This window comes from Vespa crabro, chromosome 19 (assembly GCF_910589235.1).
Source record: "Vespa crabro chromosome 19, iyVesCrab1.2, whole genome shotgun sequence".
NCBI lineage: Eukaryota > Metazoa > Arthropoda > Insecta > Hymenoptera > Vespidae > Vespa > Vespa crabro.
In genome coordinates this window covers 233,940-253,949 of record NC_060973.1, presented here as the reverse complement: position 1 = coordinate 253,949, position 20,010 = coordinate 233,940, and the positions used below count along the sequence as shown (strand labels likewise).

Genomic DNA, 20,010 nt, shown 5'->3' with positions numbered 1-20,010 from the left:
ATATTGTAAATTATAGCATCAGCTATTATACAGTGATTATAAATATACAATAGAGAATAGTATATTATACATATAAGATAGAAAACTTTGTTGAATAAATCAATTATTTAAAAAAATTTGAAGTTAAAAATTTTAATATCTACAGAACTGATGCTTAAAAAGCAAATGGTTCCTATTTAATTTTTTGTCCAATTGTTCGATTATAATCTATTTTCTTTTTTTTTTTTTTTTTCACAGATCCTACACATAAATTCGTATTTATATAAGAACTTTTTTGTTTTTTTTTGTTTTTTTTTTTTTTTTGTTTTTTTTTCCATGTGAACACTTTAAAACTATATAATACAATAAGCACATACATATCACTATTATATAATACAGAAAACATATCTATATACTAAACACTTACACAAGAGTGTTATTTTATAATAAACTTCATTATGAAACAACTACCTCCATATATCTTTTTACAATCGTTTACAATAAAATTGTTAAAAAACACAATGTCACTTGTACGATATCTTTTTCTTTCAATTACTTATAAATATGTAGAGCCGTATTCATTAACGAGACATTTTTCTCAGTACATCAAAATTAGACATATGTCTAAACTGTATCATTTCTGTAAAATTTTATATAAAGAGCTGCTGCTGCTGAAAAAATGCCATGCCTATGAATACGGTTTACAAACCTAATCAGATGCAAAGTTAATACTCTTTTTCACGAACGCTATTGCAAAAATATGCTCAATCTATCTGGTATATGTATTAGTAAATTCGTTAAAATTAACAATTTTTAATAAAATTCCAAATGTTCATATGCATTAATGCTATGCACATAATACTTTGGAGAAATATAAGACAGCATATTAATTTTATTCCAACGTGACATCTGCTGCATTATTATTAGAAACAAGCAGCAAAATAGCATAAAAAAGTTGTCACTATGATAATTGAAACGTTCAATTGAAAAAAAATTATGATGATAAAAGATTTAAAAAGACAGTCTTTAGAAAAAGGCCACTTTAGTACTGTGAAAATCATCTCCTTAATCCACAGCTTTCTCACTTTGTTCTATGTATTTTATAAAATGCCATGGCAATTGTAACTTATAGATTTTTAAGGACGAATGTCAGAAAGATAATATATAAATAGTAAACTCTACTTTAATTATGTATATGTATATATGTATATGTATATGTATCTGTATCCCATAGGGTAGAACGTTTCGCACAAGTTACTATATATTTACAAAATGTGCTTAGAAAGAGTCAACATCAACAGCATGATTAATTAAAATTGTTGTTATAATAAAAGAATGGATTTACATACGGATTGTTTTTCATGTAGTATTGGCACTATCATGATCTAAGAAATTTATCTTTGACTGAAAGAAGAAAATTCAAGATAATAAAAATTCTAAATTTGCTTTATGATCAAATATATATAAGATCGTAGGAATAGGAGCAAAACATTGTCGCTCTTGGCACAGCCACGCGAGTAACTGATATTACTTATAATAAATTAAGTTTCTAGCACAAGAATAAATTCATCAATAATATGATGATACAATATACATTATAAGAATATTAATATAATGAATATGTTGTACCATTTAAAAGAATTCAATCAATGCAGGAGCAGCACAACTAAAAAGGATTCATGTTGCTTTTAACATGGGAGCACTGAAGTTATTTGGATAATTTACTGATCACTCTGATCAAGGCACCATTTTCATCCTTTAGCCTCTGGTTTTCACATTTTAACTGATCCATAACCTGTAAAAAAATTCAATGTGTATATGTTAACAGAAATATCATCATCATCACCACCGTCATCGTCATCATCACCATCATCATCCTCACCATCATTATATGAATATGAACAATGTTACTATGAATCGGATAAAAGAAATGATATACACACATATTTTAATAAAAATGTATCAAAATAAGTTTCAGATACCTACCTAAATTTATCGAGAATTATTATTTAAAGCTTAATGAATGTTCTATATTAACAATTTTCTACTTAAAATTAAATTAAATGGCGTGCCCAGATTAGCTCTTCTCTACATTAATTTTATGCAAATGAACAGTTAGAAGAAAATATATTAAGAAAATAAAATACGAAAATAAAAATATGATTTTCAATTTATAAGAATTGTACACACACATGTGTGTGTGTGTGTGTGTCTTATGTGCGCGCGTATTGCTTTTGTTTTACAATTAGAAAGAAAAATAATAATCTAAAATTTTATTGTGAATTCTTTTTTCCGATACTGCTAAACTAATTTTTGTAAGGACATGAAGAATACACACTTAATTTTATTAGAATCGATACTGCTAACTATACACTTGTTCAAAAATTGATTCTATTAATATTTACTTATCATACTAAAACGAAATTATTTTCTCTTCTTCGTTACTTTTATCTGAATAACTTCATAGTATCATTATCAAATCCATAAAGTAATCCAATATTTAAATTAATTATTGTGTTGTTCAATGAAAAAACTGCAGGAAGAAATATATAACTTTATATATCTGAAATATTTAAAATGAATAATAAAGTGATATTTGAGATATATAGAATTATAGATAAATAAAAAAATAGATTCATTTTATGTTTATATATATAAATCTATCATGATAACTGTTAATTTTATCTGTGTATAGGATATAATATAAAAATAATATATAAAGCATATTTTTAATTATATCAACTACAGTATTAAAAATGAACTACTTTTAAAAGATTGCTTGTCATAATAATAATAACAATAACAATAATAATAATAATAATAATAATAATAATATCAACTATATATATAAAGAGAGAGAGAGAGAGAGAGAGAGAAACCTACTTTTTAATACTTACTGATATATTAAAGATAAATGTTGTTATCGTTTTATCAAAATATATATGATCCTTAATTTGCATACCATGCATAACACAATTAATGTAAAAGTTACAATGGAATAATGTACGAAAGTTGAAATTATTTCTGTTAAATAAAAGTAGTGAAAGTATTATATAATATTATATAAATGATAAAGGATAGATAAGCGTTATCACAGTAGAAGGCAGTTTCAAAATGAAAGTTTGATTTTGCTGATATGTAAACATGTATTTCTAAAAAAGTTATAGAATTTTTGTAAGAAGATGAAGATATTCCTAATGTTTTCTGTAAATGTGTTTAAATAACATGATTATCGTGCTAGTGAGAATAACTAAACAAGGTAAATGTTTGCAAAGCTAAATATATATAAGTGAGTGAGCAATATCGTTTCAGAGTTTTAATGTTGCAAATCAGAACATAAAGTTGTAATTAATGAATTAATTAAGTTGTACGTGAAGTACGATATATGTTAACGCAAATGCTGTCATGTCCTTTACCTATTTAGTAGTATTGGTGAGTTTGGATACGACGCGGGTAAGTGCCCGATTTTCGGCTTTCAATCTCTCATTTTCAGCTTTGAGCTTTTGTAATTGCTGTAAACAGTGAAACGATTAGCCCGAATCCGATCGTTTGATAAAAGCCCCATTAACCAGAACCACATGAGTGATCTATTTTATAAATTATATATCCTCTAATTTGAGCACCCTATGGCTCAAAAGCATAATGGAAATCACGAAACAATAGAGTAAAAACGAAAGAAAAAAGAAAGAAAAAACCGTGCCAATAAAATTATTTCACTACGTGTGATAAAACCAAGCATAAATCGTAATAAAGAAATAAAATACAAAAGAGGTAAGCGCCAAAAGATGGCAAAAATAAAGAAAAAAGCAATGCGCTAAAGCTTACAGTTCCTGAATCAACAATAAATAGATTGATAAAATGCATTTTTGCTGCGTTCAGCAGTGGCAATCAAAACAACTGAAAAATTTTAACGTGCAATCTAAGGAAACACGTAATTACAGGTATATGAATAATGTCGTTGACGAATAAACTAGAATTAAGATGGAAAAAAATAATTTTGTAATTTGATCACTTACAATCTTAAGATTAAAAAAAAAAGGTCAAATGTGATTCCTTCAAATTCGAATCTCTTTTATAATACGGATAACGCGAGCGCGCGTCCTAAGAATATAAATATTCTTAACTTATCATCAACAGTCATACCTTTAATTCTTCTTCCATTTCTGATAACTTTCTCTCCATGGCCCTCCTTTCCCTTTTTTCTGCCTCAGATAAAACAGACTTGTTCTGGGAATTCTGTGCTTTATCTAATAAACTTCTAACTTCCTTCAATTGTTCATCTGATCGCTTAAGCTTTTCTCTAAGTCTTTCATTTTCTGCTTGAGATTCTTCATATAATTTTTTATAGTCAATTTCACCATTTTCTGAAGTCGTAGATTTGATTCTTGTTGAAGCTGAAGATATTTCAGATGATATTGATGATACAGAACCTAGTCTATTCGACCTCCCAGGTCTATCATTTCCACTCTGAAACAAGTTATATAAAAATTTCATTAATACAATCCAATAAATTTTTAAATTGAAAAATTATATTGATAAGAAATAATGTTCAGTTCTATCGCATATTGTATGTTTCTTACTGCGTATCCTTCAGAACTGGTTAAACTTTGCAGGCTGGCACTTCTAGAACTCAGACTAGCGTTTGATTTCAATTTTGTTTTATTAAAACTCTCAGTTCTTTGCAACGACGAATGATTGTTTGGACTTAAATTCATATAACTATAACTAGAAGATGGCGTTGCAAGATTCAGAGAGCTATTTGATGAATGAGATGGCAAAATAACACCGCCATATCCTGAAGATGTTCCACCGTATGTCGTGAATGAATTTTGATAATTTAAACTGTTTGTAGAATTGGAATACGGATTTTTTCTAAAAGATCCAGTATTATTTGTATTTTTATTTAAAAAGCTTGGAGTACTATATGAATTAACATTACTAATCCCTAACAAGGTTGCATAACTATTATGATTCAAAGAAAATAATGTAGGTACACTCCGCGGTCTATTTCCAAAAATGGAACTTCCATTTGCTGATGCTTGAGCTCTTAAACCTGCAGCTGTTGTAGGCTTTCCTTGTGTTCTTTTTCTATATGAAGACATTTTCGTAATAAAATATATACGTATTATATTTTAGATGATCTAAAATTAACACAATCACAACATTGCACGCAATGTATGACAAAAATCAAATTATTTTAAAATATTAATAGAAGAAAACAGTCTACTTTTACTGACAGCAAGAGTTTGACTGACGGAGACTGGGTAGTGGAACTCAAGTCATCAGCCAGTTTACTCCACTGTGTTGCTTCTGTGATCTATTTATGGAACACATGCAGATACCCATACTCATGTCAAGGTTGTGTGTTTCTGGTCAACTACACAGTATTATTTGAAGAGACTTCGAAAACGTATTATATTGCACAGATTTCTCAAGAATATAATTGGTTATAACTCATGTTCTAAATTAACAAATGAGATTTATCGAAGCATAGCAAAAATAAAAATTAAACCATTTAATGTAATTCTTCATTTTTCTCATAAATATTCTATTAAAAAATATAATGTATGTATATTCTTTTGATAAATTTTTTATTATTTTTCCTTTATATCTAATGGTAAACTCCTATAATTCTCCTATAATTAATTCATTCATTCTACTTTTTATGGTGAGCTTAAATGTCAAAGACACATCAAGTTTCAAATGTCAATGATTTATTTTTAGAAACAACAACCAAAGCATACTTATGACCATTTCCCTTTTCGACACTCTCTAAGATTTAAATGTAAACTGTTCAATATTACTTTTCTAAATTGTATTATCTTTATGACATTTTTTAAATAAAAACTGCATATATAACTATATATTAAAATTTAATTTTAAAATTTAAATACAAATTTAACTAAATTGAATTTATTTATTAATTATATTATAGTATTAGGTAAAGTTAAAAGATTATAAGATATTAATATATTATAAAAAAAAAAAGAAGAAAAGTAGTTCTTTAAATATGAGAAAACTATTTTTATCCAAGCAAACGTGAATTAGAGTTTAATCTTCCCAGAAACTAATCTAAAAATAGGACAAAGCTTCTACGAGGCATAACATTATCTACAATAATACACACAAATAAAAAATTACTATGAATATTTATGCAAATATTTTGTTACGTACCTCACTGTGATTCACTTTAGTATCCTCAAAATCACCACCAGCAGATACGTCTTGTTTTTCAGGATCTATTTCCTGTAAATAAATACGTACACATATTATCGATCTCATTTGTAGACTTTTAAATAAAAATCATAAGCACATAAACACATTTACATATAATAGAAAAAATATTATTACAAATTATCTTATATTAATATTTTTTTATGTTAATATATTTGCATTTAATACATGCATATTAATACTTAAAAAAAAAAAAAAAATAATCATATTACTAACATCCATATCAACATGAACGACACCCGTAGAACGTCTTTTAGGCCTCCTTCTCCTTTGTATAACTGCTTGAGTAGCTTGTGCATTTCTGCTATCATTTTCTTTATCTTGTTCTATAATAAATATGATTTTTATAATAATCATTTGTAATTTAGAAATTTCATTATTAGACTATGAAAATAGATGAAAAACTAGCAAGAATTAATCAAGTACCATATTAAATCTTACGTCGATGAAAATATGAAATAAAGTTTTATGAGTATTACATCTTTTGGATACGAATGTGATATAAATGATACTTTGCAAGTATTCACCTTTGTCTTCAGATGGTTTTAATGATCGTCGAAGTGGTAATGTTACAGTAGTTTCTGCAGGACTTGGCGTGATTGTTTCCACAGGTGCAGATGATGGTCTGGGTATACCAGTTCCACCGGATGGCCTTCTCATATAAGTAGATGTAATGTCAGGTGACCTGTTATTTGCATCCTCTAACTGAAACTGAATAATATATTTAACTTTTGAATATTTACAAATTAATTCTTATTTATCAATCTTTTTTTCAATAGTGCAAGTAATGGGTGCAAAATAAAGCAGATCGGCATGATAGTAAAACCAGTTTAATTTTCTTGATAAGACTGAACATAAGTACAAATTATGCAGATATTAGTTATATTTACATCATTTACATATTTTTATTATATACACAATTCTATCTACTTGAGAATATAGTGAAAGCCAAAGTATTAAATATGGAAAATAAAGGTAAGATATACAATAAAAAAAAAAAAAAAGATACCATCTTACAAAAAACAAAAATACTTCTTTCTTCATGCATTTTCTACAAACACATCTTTAAATGTAATCCTTCCCATGTAGCTATAAATTAATATGTCAGCAATAAGCTCGCATCATTCTTTTCTTTTCTTTTTTTTTTTTCTTTTTTTCTTTTCTTTCTCTTTCTCTCTCTTTTTTTCTTTTTCTTTCTCTCTCTTTTTTTTTTCTTTTTTTAAATGTATTCCCTAATGAATCTATCTATTAATATACTCTAATGTTATATAATATTAATGTAAATTGGACATTTGTGCATTATAACTTGAATAAAAATAAATTGCACATGGGATTTTTATAGCAATCTTATAAAGCAATAAAGTAATAGATAAAAATAAATAAATATCAATAGTAATTTAGTTCACAAATTTTGTTCACTTGTAAGTCATAAATCAACATTCTTTAAATGTTATTCATCATAATACGTGAACATGCTTTTTAATCACACTAACACTGCATGTTTTTTCTTCTTTCCAACATAGCATTCAATTTGCATTATAAAATTATAAACATAATAAAAAATAATATAAACTGTATAAGCCTTTAAAAAATAAATAAAAAAATTCAGGCATGTACGCTCGTACGTACAACTATAAATATAAATTATGTGCATTCGAAAATTTAATTTGGAGAAAATCAATGCAATGTGTTTGCCTAGTCTGTGAATATACAAGCAAGTATATAATTCTATCAGTCAATGTCTACTATTATAACAATCGATTGATTAATTGTAATTCCAACCAATGATATGTAATATCCATGAACACAAACTGCTGCATTGCGGATTTTTAAGTGTATATACTTGAAGATTATGGGTATCACCGACCTTGCTTCCATTATCTACCCTGAGTCTCCAAGAAGGTCGCCTTTCAGGCAAATTAGATTCTTCAGAAGGTTTATTTGCAGTCACTGTGGTAGGAGTTGCTGTTGTTATTGTAGCTGTGATTGAGGCTGTATTGCTGACAGAAGCTGCAGGCTGCTTGGTTTAAAAAAAATATGAATAAAATCATACATATAGACTTTTGTTATGCGGAAGCTATTGACGCATACATGTAGAGTAGTAAGTAAAAGTGGAATATATCTCAACTGTGTCAGTTTATTTGGTGTTTGGTTCTGAATTTAAAAAAGGGAAAAACTAGAAAGCATAATATCAGTTTTGTCATTTTAAAAGCTATTAATGGTTTCTTATGACCTTGGCGGAGGAGCATTGCTATGTTAACAATACAAAAATGATAAAAAGGATGAACTTCTTCGTTCCTAGATATGAAAAGGGATCTATAAATTTAATCATTTCTCTTCCTTGATATTTTTAAAACGGAAAAACATAATATTGTTGTAATATGGAAAATGAAGATGTATTATTACCTGCGGAGAAGGTGCTGTCAAACTGGGCACTTCGTTGTTTTGTTGTTTTTTCTTTACAAGTTGTTCTGCACTTTTGATTTCATCTAATGTTACTCCCTGAGTCGAACGCCGAGTTTCTCGTACTCTCTTCGCGTGTGCTTTTCTTTGTGTTTCACTTTCTTCATCACGAACAGGTGGGACAAAGGATCTGAAGAGAAAGAAACATATACATGATGTAATATATATGCATATGCGCGCCAACGCAATACGTATAAACTAAAAAATAATAAAATATTCATTTATTTACTATTTGGTTGTATATAACATAGAAACCAAAACTATTATAATATTTATATAATAAAAGTACTATATTATAAAGGTCACAATTTTATAATCATTTAAGCATTGTTTTAAAAATAATGTGCAAGCAACATAGTGTCCGTGTATAATCCAATATATAATGTGGCTCCCATTGCAAAACTTTTCGATGATAAAGAATTTCTGCTGCTGCAAATTAATACCTATTTTTATAAGGAATTTTATTTTGTAAATGACTTTCAGTTTGTATGAAGTTCATAAAAGAAATTTATAAATTTATACAAAATAGGTAAAAGGAGTATGTATAGATATAGGAGACATGGATAAGGTATCACAAAAAAAGAAAAAAAAAAAAGAAAAAAAAAAAAGAAAAAAAAGAAAAAAGAAAACGAAAAAAAAAAGAAAAGAAAAAGAAAAAAAGAATAAAAATTTTTTAATTGACAGAAAAAATTGAGTAATAAGTTTTTGAGTTAATAAACAAAACCAAGTGTTTGTATGTTTATAGCTTGATTCTTATATCAAAATACTTGTCAAAATACATCATTGTACTTTTGTTAATCAGAATTTGAAACATTACTTATTTTTATCAATCAATCATCTTTGATCTATTCATTATAAATGATTCTAAATTTTTTTATACCTAAATAATACTGAAATAATCATCTGGACGAGAAAGAATTCAAAATATATAATGCAACTGAAAAAGCTAATCACACTGCAAAGCAAAGATCCATGCTATTGTCAGTAAATTAATCTTGTGCGTATAGACATCTTAAGATACGCAAGATCACACTTCTCCAGAGAATTCCTCTCAGGTCAAACATTAGGTACCCACTTGAAGAAATTCTTGAAGATATTTCCTGGACTTAGCTTGCTCCCTCCAGGTGTAGTGGGAGTTCCAGATACTGGTACAGTATTGTTTGCACTCGATAGAAGTGTAGATGTAGCTTCCATTGGTTGAACACTACCCAGTCATATTAAACGATATTATAATGCATGACGCGAGCATTATTATAATTTCAGTCACGATAACTTAACCAATTGTTCCAATATGATACAACCGTATTACATGAGGTAATGAGATTGTTCTCTATGAAAAATTTCTTATCTATCTTATAATTAATAATTTTCTCCATTTATTCCAAAATTATATTTCTTGTCACTACCACCTGCATTAATAAGAACAAGAAAATAATTACCTGCGTATCTGATTCACAGGAACAGGACTAGTAGCAATTGTCGTCGTCATTGTATTGGCAGTTGTAGTGGTTGTAGTTGGCAGTGCACTTAGTGGTGATGTTTTAGATGGAGATGTTGGTGAAAGTGTATTGCTTCCCTGTGGCGTTCTTGATAATTCCAAATTTAATTTGATTTCTTTCCTTCTAAATCAAAAAAAAAAAAAAAATAAAAAAAAAAAAATAAAAAAATAAAAAAAAATATAGTATAGAATGAAATATAGTAACAAAAGAAAATAATTCTAATTATTGTAAAATAATGCATAAAAATGAATTCTCGATTTTAATAATTATAAATAATTTCTAATAATAAAATGATCTTTGTAGTATATACTTCATGTATTATTTAATTGTAATTAATTAATTTTGATATATGTTTCATATTGCTTTTAAGACAAATAAAATATAAAGCAAAGAAATTATTGAAACCATCACCAAGCATAAAAGAAGCATAATAATAACTTTAGTATAAAAATGTTCAAATATACAGATACAAATATTTATAGTGCTCTATAGAAAACTTAAAATATATGCCAAAAATATCAAAGAATAAAATAATATACATTAAATTGTTATTAATTATTTAACTTATTATTATGCTTATCATTTTGTATATTATATGAATATAATGAATATGTCTACAGATTGTGCATCATAATATGATGTGGTTCATAAGATATAAATAAATTTATTTACTGATATTATAATCTTATTTGTGATATGTGATATACATACAATAATCAATATTGTGATAAATATTATGAAAATCAGTTATGAAACATGCATTTGTACCTGTGTGTTTCGCGCAGAGATGCAGAACGTGTTGTAGCATTGGTATGAGTAGGAGAAACTGCGTTACAACGATGGAGAGTAGGGCAGGAAGATGCCTTGATACGAGCGTGTAATGCCAAGTACTGCTCATAGAACCTGCATAACATGCATCGTGCCATGCATTTGCTACACTAATTGTCTATATACAAGACAGGGCACTAAAAACAAAACGCTTACGAGATTTTTATTGCTTTTGAATGTAAACAAATTATTAGCAATGATCCATCTAACAATTTATAAAAATGATTTTCTATTATCGTTTTGCCTCTTTTTTGTTCTGCAACACTTTTGCACCATTGATAGTTTTATGGAAAAATTATTCAAAAGCAAAAAAAAATATCGAAATGTTTCAAATGCAATATCCTGTATATTGAACACTAATTAACATGAGCATAAAATTTAAATTATTTTACAAAATATTAACGATATAACTAAAGACTCTTCTGAAGACATTAAAATTGTAAATTATAATTATTCTAAATGAAATTTAAAGTTTAAGAATTTAAGAAATTAATTTAAGTTAAAGAATTAAAAGTATATTTCAGAATAAAATATATATACCTTTCTCAAATTATAGCATATATTTTACTTTAATGATATAAAATTAAGGTACAAAACTGTACTTGTAATCTGCTAATTTGAGTTGTTGAATCTCTATGTGCAGTACAATACTCTGTATGTGAATATATTAGACATTTGGGACTTTACATATAAGCATAAGTCGGCATTATAGCATAATCCTACAACATACTTTGCAAAAACCAACATAAGCATGTTAACATAGATTTTATGATGAACAACCAGAGGAGCCTTCAAATAACAAAAAAAGCATCAACGCAGATCACACAGTGTTACTATATATAAAGCTAGTAAAATATAGGCAATATAAAAATAAAAAAAAATAAAATATATATATATATATATATATATTAAAATAACAGCAATATAATAATGAACTTACTTCTCGTCTGTCTCAAAACTGTGTGTTCTTCTTAATACTACCTCCGGTTCAGTAGTAATTTTGTTTGGTGTATTCAGCAACTTAGTACTCTTGTCCTTATCTTCAAGTTCTAGTAAATATTTTTAAAACATTATATATTCGTACTTATTAAATATCATATTATACATTTATACATTTTTTTTCTTTTTTTTTTTTTTTTTTTTTTTTGAAGAATCAATTAATTTATTGCTAATAAATTAATTACCTTCTACATTTTGTATTCTACTTCTGAAAGAGCCTGAACGCCTCCAGGATGGAACAACTCCCTCTTCATTATTATCAGTTTGCTGCTTAGGAGGCAATACTGGAGCCTAAAATAAATATGTACAAATTAATAAAAACCCATAAAGTTATTTTACTATTTATATATTATAGATATCTTTTAATATATATATTTTTTTCTTACTTACTTGATTAGGAACTTTATTGATTTCTATAGGAGATAGCGGAGAATGACTTGCAGTTTCCTCTTTGTTCACTCTGTTTTTCTTTTCTACAAAATTAAATAGAAAATAATTGAAAACATATATCATCATATTTATTATATCAACGTTATCAGTCATCCCTAATTTTTAATTTATTCTTTCATGTACTAAATATAACATGATCTTTATCATGGCTTCGAACTTACTTTAATTTAAGTAAAATTTTTTTTATTTAGGAGAGTATGTACGATTTGTACATACGCTACTACTATTAACAATATTAAAAATACTGTCTTACAGACAAAACTTACCATCATCTGTAAGACATGTGGAATGGTTTGATTGGTTAGACTTATCAGACTGATTGGAGCAGGTGGAAGAGCGTGATTCTGAGCTAGTTTCAGAAACAACTTCGCCATCACTCTCTTCCATATCTGTTTCTCGTGTTGCTTCTATCCACGCAGCAATGTTAGAAGAATTGTAATGTTAAGATAGGTAAATAATCCTTATAAAAAACAACTATATATTGAATGTTCATTTTATCTATATCTTTTCTTCTTTTTCTAATGTTACCACTTTTATCAGACTAAATCATTCCTAATAATGATTAAAAATCTTACCGACGTCGCTATTCGTTCCAGTACTAGAATCGTCTTTATCAGATTGAATTTCCACTTCTACTTTTTTAACTTTATTTGGCGTTTCCTCTTCTAGAATTTCAGGACTCTCTTGTGTCGTTACAGTATTATCAGTGCTAGTTGAAATACTAAAAAAATTTCAACAGACATAAATTTCTGTGCACAATGTACTTATTTAACAAATACATCTTATAGTATGTTTAAGCTTATAATATACAAACCGTTTCTTTGGTACAGAAGGTTGTTTTTTATTAATTATTTGTGGATGATCTTTCATCATAGTTAATTGTTTTTGTTTCAATTCTTCTAAATCTTTTAAAATATCTGCATCAGCAACATCAAAAGCAGTTTGTCCCTAATAAAATAAATATTAATATAATCATAACTATATCATGAATATTTATAACAAACATTTTACTTACTGCATAATTTTTTATGTCCATATCACAAATATTATCCACAAGTAGTTTACAAGTTTCTAATTGACCCCAATGAGCTGCACCATGTAAAGGTGTCCATCCATCGAAATCTTGTGCATTAACATCGCATCGAGCCTGAAGGAGAATACTAAAAAAATAATTTTGAAGTATAGTTATTAAAAATAAAATAATGTATTCTGTTTTATGTATTAAAATTATACTTGACATAAAGTGGTATCTACAATATTATTCAAAATATAAAATTACCAGTTTTTTTTTCAATGAAACTGTTAGATTACACAGGAATTGTTTTTCATCATAATATATGATACTTTACTTCATGACTTTGATGTAGCCTTTAGCAGCAGCAACATGAAGTGCCGTAGCTCCTGTTCTAGGATGCATTGAATCTTTGCCTGCTGCTCCTGATCTCCAAGCTCTTGCATCATTTAACATTGACCTTTCCTCTTCGCTTCTGGCTTGATCACAATCTATGCCTATAGTAAATACAGAAGAAATAATATTTCAAAAGTCGTTTTGCATCTGTTTCTACAAATATACAGGAACAAACCTGCTTTATTTATATGTTGCTGTAGCATATCCTCCATTTCAACCTTTTCTGCGATATCAAGGGCCAATTCGCCGTCATTGTTAACTGCTGCCAAATTGCACCCTTGCTCTATCAAATATCTATATCAAACGATTATATGAAATATAACTGTATAAAATATTTAATTATGGCAAGATTTATCTTTTACGAGTAACTGCTGTTTCAGAGAGAGAGAGAGAGAGGGGGGGGGGGGGGAGAGAGAGAAAAGAAAAAATAGAAATATTATAGCTGAAAATACTACACTGAATTATGTAGACAGAATAATTTAAAATGTATCTACTGACTTAGCTATTGATATGAAGCCACAAGATGCTGTAGCATGTAGGGGCGTCCATCCTTCATTGTCCCCACGATTTATATCTGCTCCTTGTTCTACCAAAAATTCTACCATATCCAGATCATCGTCGATGCATGCCTATGATACAAATATACATTCTGCTTATAAATTTATTATTTTTTTCTTTTTCTTCTTAAAAAAACTCACAATTCTTATTTCTATGATTGATTAGCTTCATTATTTTGATATTTAATAAAAAGTAGGTCAACTTAATACAAATTATATTTATACCTATTTTAATGTATGTCATATAAAATATCAAAATTATATTGTTATAATAATTTTATGTAAAAAAATTTGAGCATAACAGGTCCCATCCAGGTCTTGTCAAAGAAACTATTTATTACAACACTGCTAAAGACAGAGGATATAAGCAGAACACGAATGGTGAGGGCTGCGACTTCTAACAGAGAACTATAAATAGCATTTAATGCCTGATGTACTCTCACATGCTATTTTCGCAAATCTATGAAATGCCTAAACTTCCTTATAGAAACCATAAATAAAAGTAAACATTCATTTAATTCTTATATATCTTGGGATCAAATTTTTAATGCAAATTTTGATTCTTTCTAAATGAAAATTTTAAACACATATAAATGTATTTTTTAACATGTAAATAATTAATAATTTAACAAAATTTAATTTCTAATAATATAAAAACACAATATTTCCTTAAACATAATTTTTTTTCTCATAGAATGGATTAGAATTCTGAAGAGTCTCATATAGACTCATAGGTAGTATGAACGTCTTTTACAAAGTTATTTTTAGTCTCATCCTAATTTAAATCTATTTCAGAATTCTTAATCGACGTGGTTCATTTACAGGCCTCTTTTTTAAAATCCAATAGTACCAACTAAGGTTCCAAGCAAACCAATTGAAAATAGCATTTTTGCGATTCATTATTTTACTATATTTTTAATAATTTATTACGAAAAGTAAGTACTATTTTCTTAAAAAGCTTTTAACGTTATACTGTCAAAACTGTTAACTAAAGTATTGATAGATATATGATAAAAATAAATAGTGATCATTATTTATAATTACATGGTAATTTATTCCTTATAGATAATTCTTTAAAATATTTTATAAAGGTATTACGTCCGAAATATAGTAAAACAAAAGAAATTATAAAAGTGAGCAATCATCGAAAATTCGTTTCTGCAGAATAGAAGAATATTAAATAGTAAAAAGTAAAACTGCGTAAGATTGAACGTCATACGATCATTGCCGTGGAGAATTTGATTCCGGTAGATAGAGATGAGATAATCTTTCAAATTCTTTCCACGCTTACCGCCATCGCTATGTAGAACTAAAGAAAGGCCGTCATTCATAACATAAACAACGTTTGAAAGACAGATACGAAGTAAAATGAAGGGACGAGGAAAAACGTGCTTTCATGAATTCTTTTTCAAACGAAAAGATAAATGGTGACAATAAAATCTAAAGATTCATTCGTAATCGTACTCGGACAGCTGAAGCTGGCAGCAGCCATTTTGCACGCAATGTTACATCCAACAGTGGATAGAGAAAAAGAGATAAAAAGAGAGAAAGATGGATAGATGGATAGATAGATAGATAGGTAGAGAGAGAGAGAGAGAAAGAGAGAGCGGTAAGACGAAGATGAAATTCAAGAATGAAAAAGAATTAGGAGAACGCGATATATAACCTTTTTTTTTTTTTTTTTTTGGAAAGTCAATCCTATTAAAAATTTTGATCGAAAAGATGAGAATCTGCTTGATATGAAACATAAACAATGGAAATGATAAAAGTGGAGGGGGAGGATATTTTACCTGGTGCAACGCCGTGAGACCATCGACGTTTCCGGTGTTGATGTCCGCCCCTTTTTGGAGTAAACGCACAACCTCCTCCTTGTCGCCTGCCGCACATGCCGCCAAGAAGACACAATCATCGGAAAATTTGATTTTCCTTGTTACTTGGCGCGGTTGGGCCGGCTCTCGATTTGTTTCAGATTGTTCCCAACGTTTCAGCTGTTCGGCTCTTTTAAATAGAGCCGAGCTCGAACGAGTCTCGAGAGACATTGCCTCGAAGCACGCACAATCGAGCTCGACAACCTTATAACCACTGCGCGCTTGGTCTCTTCGTCTCCTTCCACTTCTATCTCTATCTCTATCTCTATCTCTATCTCTGTCTCTGTCTTTTTCACGTTCTCGTCTCTCTGTCTCTGTCTCAATTCTCTTCGTTCGCTCTATCTCTTTCTCCCTATCTTTTCTCTTTTGCTTTTTTCCTCTATCTGTCTCTCTCTCTCTCCTCTCTCTCTATATATATATATATATCTATCTATCTATCCCTTTTCTTTTCTTTTCCTCTCTTTTCCTTTTCACTCTCTCTTCAACAATGTTCCGGATTTTCTACTTGGCGATATCACTTCACTTCGATTCACTAGGCGCGACTCAAGACGCCGAAAGAAGCGTCCACCGTCCCTTGCCCCCATATACGAGCTAATCGCAATCCGTGCGCGTCACCGTGCGAAAGATCACTCATGAAATAACGTAAGTGGCTGCAAGCGGAGGGAACGGTCGGTGGTGAGACAGCGCTCGGCCACGGGACGGATAGATTCGCGTGCTGCTCTTTGCTATTCTTGGTCGTCCCGATACCCGAATCCGTCTCCACGGAGAACGACCCGCGATATTGCCAACCTCTTTCTTGTTACATCCCTGAACGTCGTAGTTCAGGGAAGCCAAACTTTTTACATAGAAGAACAGATCTTGTCGACGGTTACACTAATGACACGGCATCGTTCGCACCCTCTAGCGTGGAATTTTATACAAATATTTGAAATTTTCGCGCCGTCAGAATCTTGAATAAAAAGAGAGAAAAAAGCTAAACTACCGATTTTCGTTCCCTTCTCCTATATTATCAAAAAAAAAAAAAAAAAAAAAAAAACAAAAAAAAAAAAAGGCATCTTCGTTTTATTGTTAATAAAATCTTACACAATTAAACAATTGATTCTGTTGGAAATCATTTTGAATTTGCCGGGTCAAATTGTATATAATGGAGAACAGAGCCATATTCTTTACGCCTGTTGCGTAATCATCCTGTTTCCATAATAGCACGTTTAGTTCCATTTTTCATTTTTCGTGAGTGTTAATAACGAAAATTAGACGCAATTGATTCGATAGTACTCGTATTATATATATATATACGTATATATATTACGTTACATCATAAATAATATCAATTCTATTGCGTACGAAGGTTCTATTTTCGATAAAATGTACACACATATGTATCTATATTATTATAGCATGGAAAATAGCAACACACTAATAAACCGTATTGACAATGAGGGCGTAACCGATCATAGATCTATGTAACTGATACAACTCCTTTATATGAGTTTGGCCTCCCTGATATTTTTATGAATGACGTTTAATCGAGGAGGTTGGTAAAATCACCTTCGTTAGGATATAACTTGGTGTAATACGCATATATGCTTGTCTACAATAATCATCGAGAGAAAAATATTGTGACATGGAGAGTATATTTCATGAAAAGGTAAAGATTGACACGAGCGTTCAAAACTAAAAAAGGTTACTATATTTGCGATGGATTTGATGGTAACCAGATTGTTTGTTACAGCAAGAAGGATATTTATGCGCGCAACATTGTTTGAACGCTCTTCTACAAGGTGCTTATTTTAACGCAGTAGATCTTGCTAATTTTGGTCATCAAATGGATGAAGCAGAACGTATTAGAATGGCCGAGTCAGGTATCGATAGCGAGGATTATAAACTTTTCTTAGAGGTATATAATTTAAAAATTCATATTATTACAAATTGTATATAGTTGCTATACAGTATGATTCGAATGTCGTGCACTGTAAAATTAACATAGTTCCTAAAGATTTATTATATTAAATCTTTCTGTTATATGACATTTGAATGACACATTTTATGTCATGTCTAACATTTAGCAACCCTCAGAAAATATGGATGACAGTGGATACTTTTCCGTTCAAGTCATTAGCAGTGCTTTAAAGGGGGTTTGGGGTTTGGAGTTGGTTCCATACAACAGTACAGAAGCTGCTGCGTTGATGGCTCAAAATGATCCTTCGTAGGTTATTATTAATTCTTTTACTTGACACTATTAGCATTTGTTCTGATTAGTTATTGCCTAGCGTCAAAATAATATTGCAATACTAACCTATTGATTCGCATCTTTTTGTAAACATATAGATAGCAAAGTAAATTTACAAGACATGGATGTCTTTCGGATACGTTACATAGTTATAGATAGTAAATGTAACTTGCAGGCAAATGAAAGCTTATATCTGCAATTACAAAGGACATTGGTTTACTATACGAAAGATTGGAACACAATGGTTCAATTTGAATTCGATGCTTAGTGGGCCACAGCTTATATCAGACACATATCTAGCGATGTATTTGGCTCAATTGTTACAAGAAGGTAAATAATTTGTGGAAAATATATATTGCAAATAATACATAAGATAATAATCGATATCTCGTTTACAGGTTATTCAATTTTCATTGTTATTGGTACACTACCGCAATGTCCTGCGGACGAAATATTAATGAAGAATCCAATTAAGCCCGCACCAAGAACAAAGGAATGTATTAAAGAAGAGAAGCCTACAACTGCAGGATATCGCTTAGGTACCAAAGAAGAAGATGAAGTTATGAAGGCAGTTCGTGCTCTAGAAGAAATTAAAGTTCCTTGGTCTTACACCAGTAATATACCTTCAAAATTTGTAAATTCATCCTCGGACCATAAAAAAAATAATTTGCCTGAAGAGGGGGTATCATCCGATGAGAAACCTCGTGAACGAATAATTCCAATAAGAATAGAAGGGAAAGATGACGATCAAGATGATGAAAATGAAGAATTGCAAAGAGCATTACGTTTAAGTTTACAAGATAATGAAGATGATATAGATAAAAATCAAAATTTAAGATTGGAGTCTCATACTGATAACAAGGCAGAACCACCGTCGGCAGAAGTTGATGATGCGGATCAAGATGATGAATTAAGGAAAGCTCTACAATTGAGCCTTGAATGTGTAACAGCTCCACCAACACCAGATTTAGAAGATTTACGTTGGCGTCGATTAAATCATTTTGGTGTATATTCTAAAGCATCAAATAATGAAGCATCTCCAAAGTTGAATTCTTAACAATAAATATATAATATTATGATGATATGGCTATTAAAAAGATTTATCTTGTAAATTACAAACTAAATCATTAGTGAAAAAGAGAGTGTCATTTTATGTACTAACAATTAAAAATCTAATGGATATATGATGTATATCACGCGCGTGCGTGGATTTTACACACCGCACATATGTAAATACGATGTACATGCATGTATATAAGTATATATATATATATATATATATATTATGTCTGCATATATATATATATATATATATATTTATATGTATATATATATACACACACACACACACACACGTACACACGCACGCACGCGCGCGCGCGCGCGCGCGCGCGTATCACGCAAATTTTTTTAATAATTATGTTTCTTATATTTTTCGTCTAATTTTATTATATTCTGACTGTTCAAAGAATAAAAATGTTCGAACAATGTCATT

At 29.3% G+C, this 20,010-nt stretch overlaps 2 protein-coding genes across 13 annotated transcripts; one reads left to right on the top strand and one right to left on the bottom strand.

The window, feature by feature from the left end:
- Nucleotides 1-116: 116 nt before the first annotated feature.
- Nucleotides 117-17,204, bottom strand: LOC124430586 (protein phosphatase 1 regulatory subunit 12A). Of its 11 annotated transcripts, none has more exons than XR_006943806.1 (22): nucleotides 16,208-17,193; nucleotides 14,359-14,489; nucleotides 14,036-14,154; nucleotides 13,802-13,961; nucleotides 13,468-13,612; nucleotides 13,267-13,400; nucleotides 13,028-13,173; nucleotides 12,719-12,859; nucleotides 12,393-12,475; nucleotides 12,188-12,293; nucleotides 11,944-12,052; nucleotides 10,944-11,078; nucleotides 10,116-10,298; nucleotides 9,752-9,880; nucleotides 8,620-8,806; nucleotides 8,081-8,233; nucleotides 6,741-6,924; nucleotides 6,430-6,539; nucleotides 6,154-6,225; nucleotides 4,123-4,446; nucleotides 1,609-1,774; nucleotides 117-1,383 (listed from the first exon to the last, which is right to left on the bottom strand). XR_006943806.1 is itself a non-coding variant. In XM_046977384.1 (22 exons), exons 1-21 carry the CDS (start codon nucleotides 16,454-16,456, stop codon nucleotides 3,396-3,398), a joined length of 3,093 nt encoding a protein of 1,030 aa, XP_046833340.1. In that variant the 5' UTR covers nucleotides 16,457-17,193; the 3' UTR covers nucleotides 117-1,774. The 11 variants fall into 11 exon arrangements, 10 of the variants coding, with proteins under 10 accessions (XP_046833340.1, XP_046833338.1, XP_046833339.1 ...); XM_046977384.1 differs by adding an exon at nucleotides 3,396-3,491 and having other exon boundaries at nucleotides 117-1,774; nucleotides 10,116-10,295; XM_046977382.1 differs by adding an exon at nucleotides 3,396-3,491 and having other exon boundaries at nucleotides 117-1,774; nucleotides 16,208-17,192.
- Nucleotides 17,205-17,425: 221 nt separating this feature from the next.
- Nucleotides 17,426-19,726, top strand: LOC124430595 (ataxin-3-like). Of its 2 annotated transcripts, XM_046977424.1 has the most exons (6): nucleotides 17,426-17,515; nucleotides 17,683-17,933; nucleotides 18,018-18,182; nucleotides 18,352-18,491; nucleotides 18,691-18,845; nucleotides 18,914-19,726. In XM_046977424.1, the coding sequence occupies exons 2-6, from the start codon at nucleotides 17,910-17,912 to the stop codon at nucleotides 19,570-19,572; spliced, it is 1,143 nt and encodes a 380-aa protein (XP_046833380.1). In that variant the 5' UTR covers nucleotides 17,426-17,515; nucleotides 17,683-17,909; the 3' UTR covers nucleotides 19,573-19,726. The 2 variants fall into 2 exon arrangements, with proteins under 2 accessions (XP_046833380.1, XP_046833381.1); XM_046977425.1 differs by having other exon boundaries at nucleotides 17,426-17,933; nucleotides 18,004-18,182.
- The last annotated feature ends 284 nt before the right edge of the window (nucleotides 19,727-20,010 follow it).

Coding starts and splice junctions, on each gene's coding strand:
- LOC124430586 (XM_046977382.1), bottom strand. CDS start 16,456: ATGTCTCTCGAGACTCGTTCGAGCTCGGCTCTATTTAAAAGAGCCGAA. Junction 14,155..14,358: donor GGCTTCATATCAATAGCTAA/GTCAGTAGATAC, acceptor CGTTTGATATAG/ATATTTGATAGAGCAAGGGT. Junction 9,881..10,115: donor CCTGTGAATCAGATACGCAG/GTAATTATTTTC, acceptor ATGACTGGGTAG/TGTTCAACCAATGGAAGCTA.
- LOC124430595 (XM_046977424.1), top strand. CDS start 17,910: ATGGAGAGTATATTTCATGAAAAG. Junction 17,934..18,017: donor AGAGTATATTTCATGAAAAG/GTAAAGATTGAC, acceptor TGTTTGTTACAG/CAAGAAGGATATTTATGCGC. Junction 18,846..18,913: donor GGCTCAATTGTTACAAGAAG/GTAAATAATTTG, acceptor TCTCGTTTACAG/GTTATTCAATTTTCATTGTT.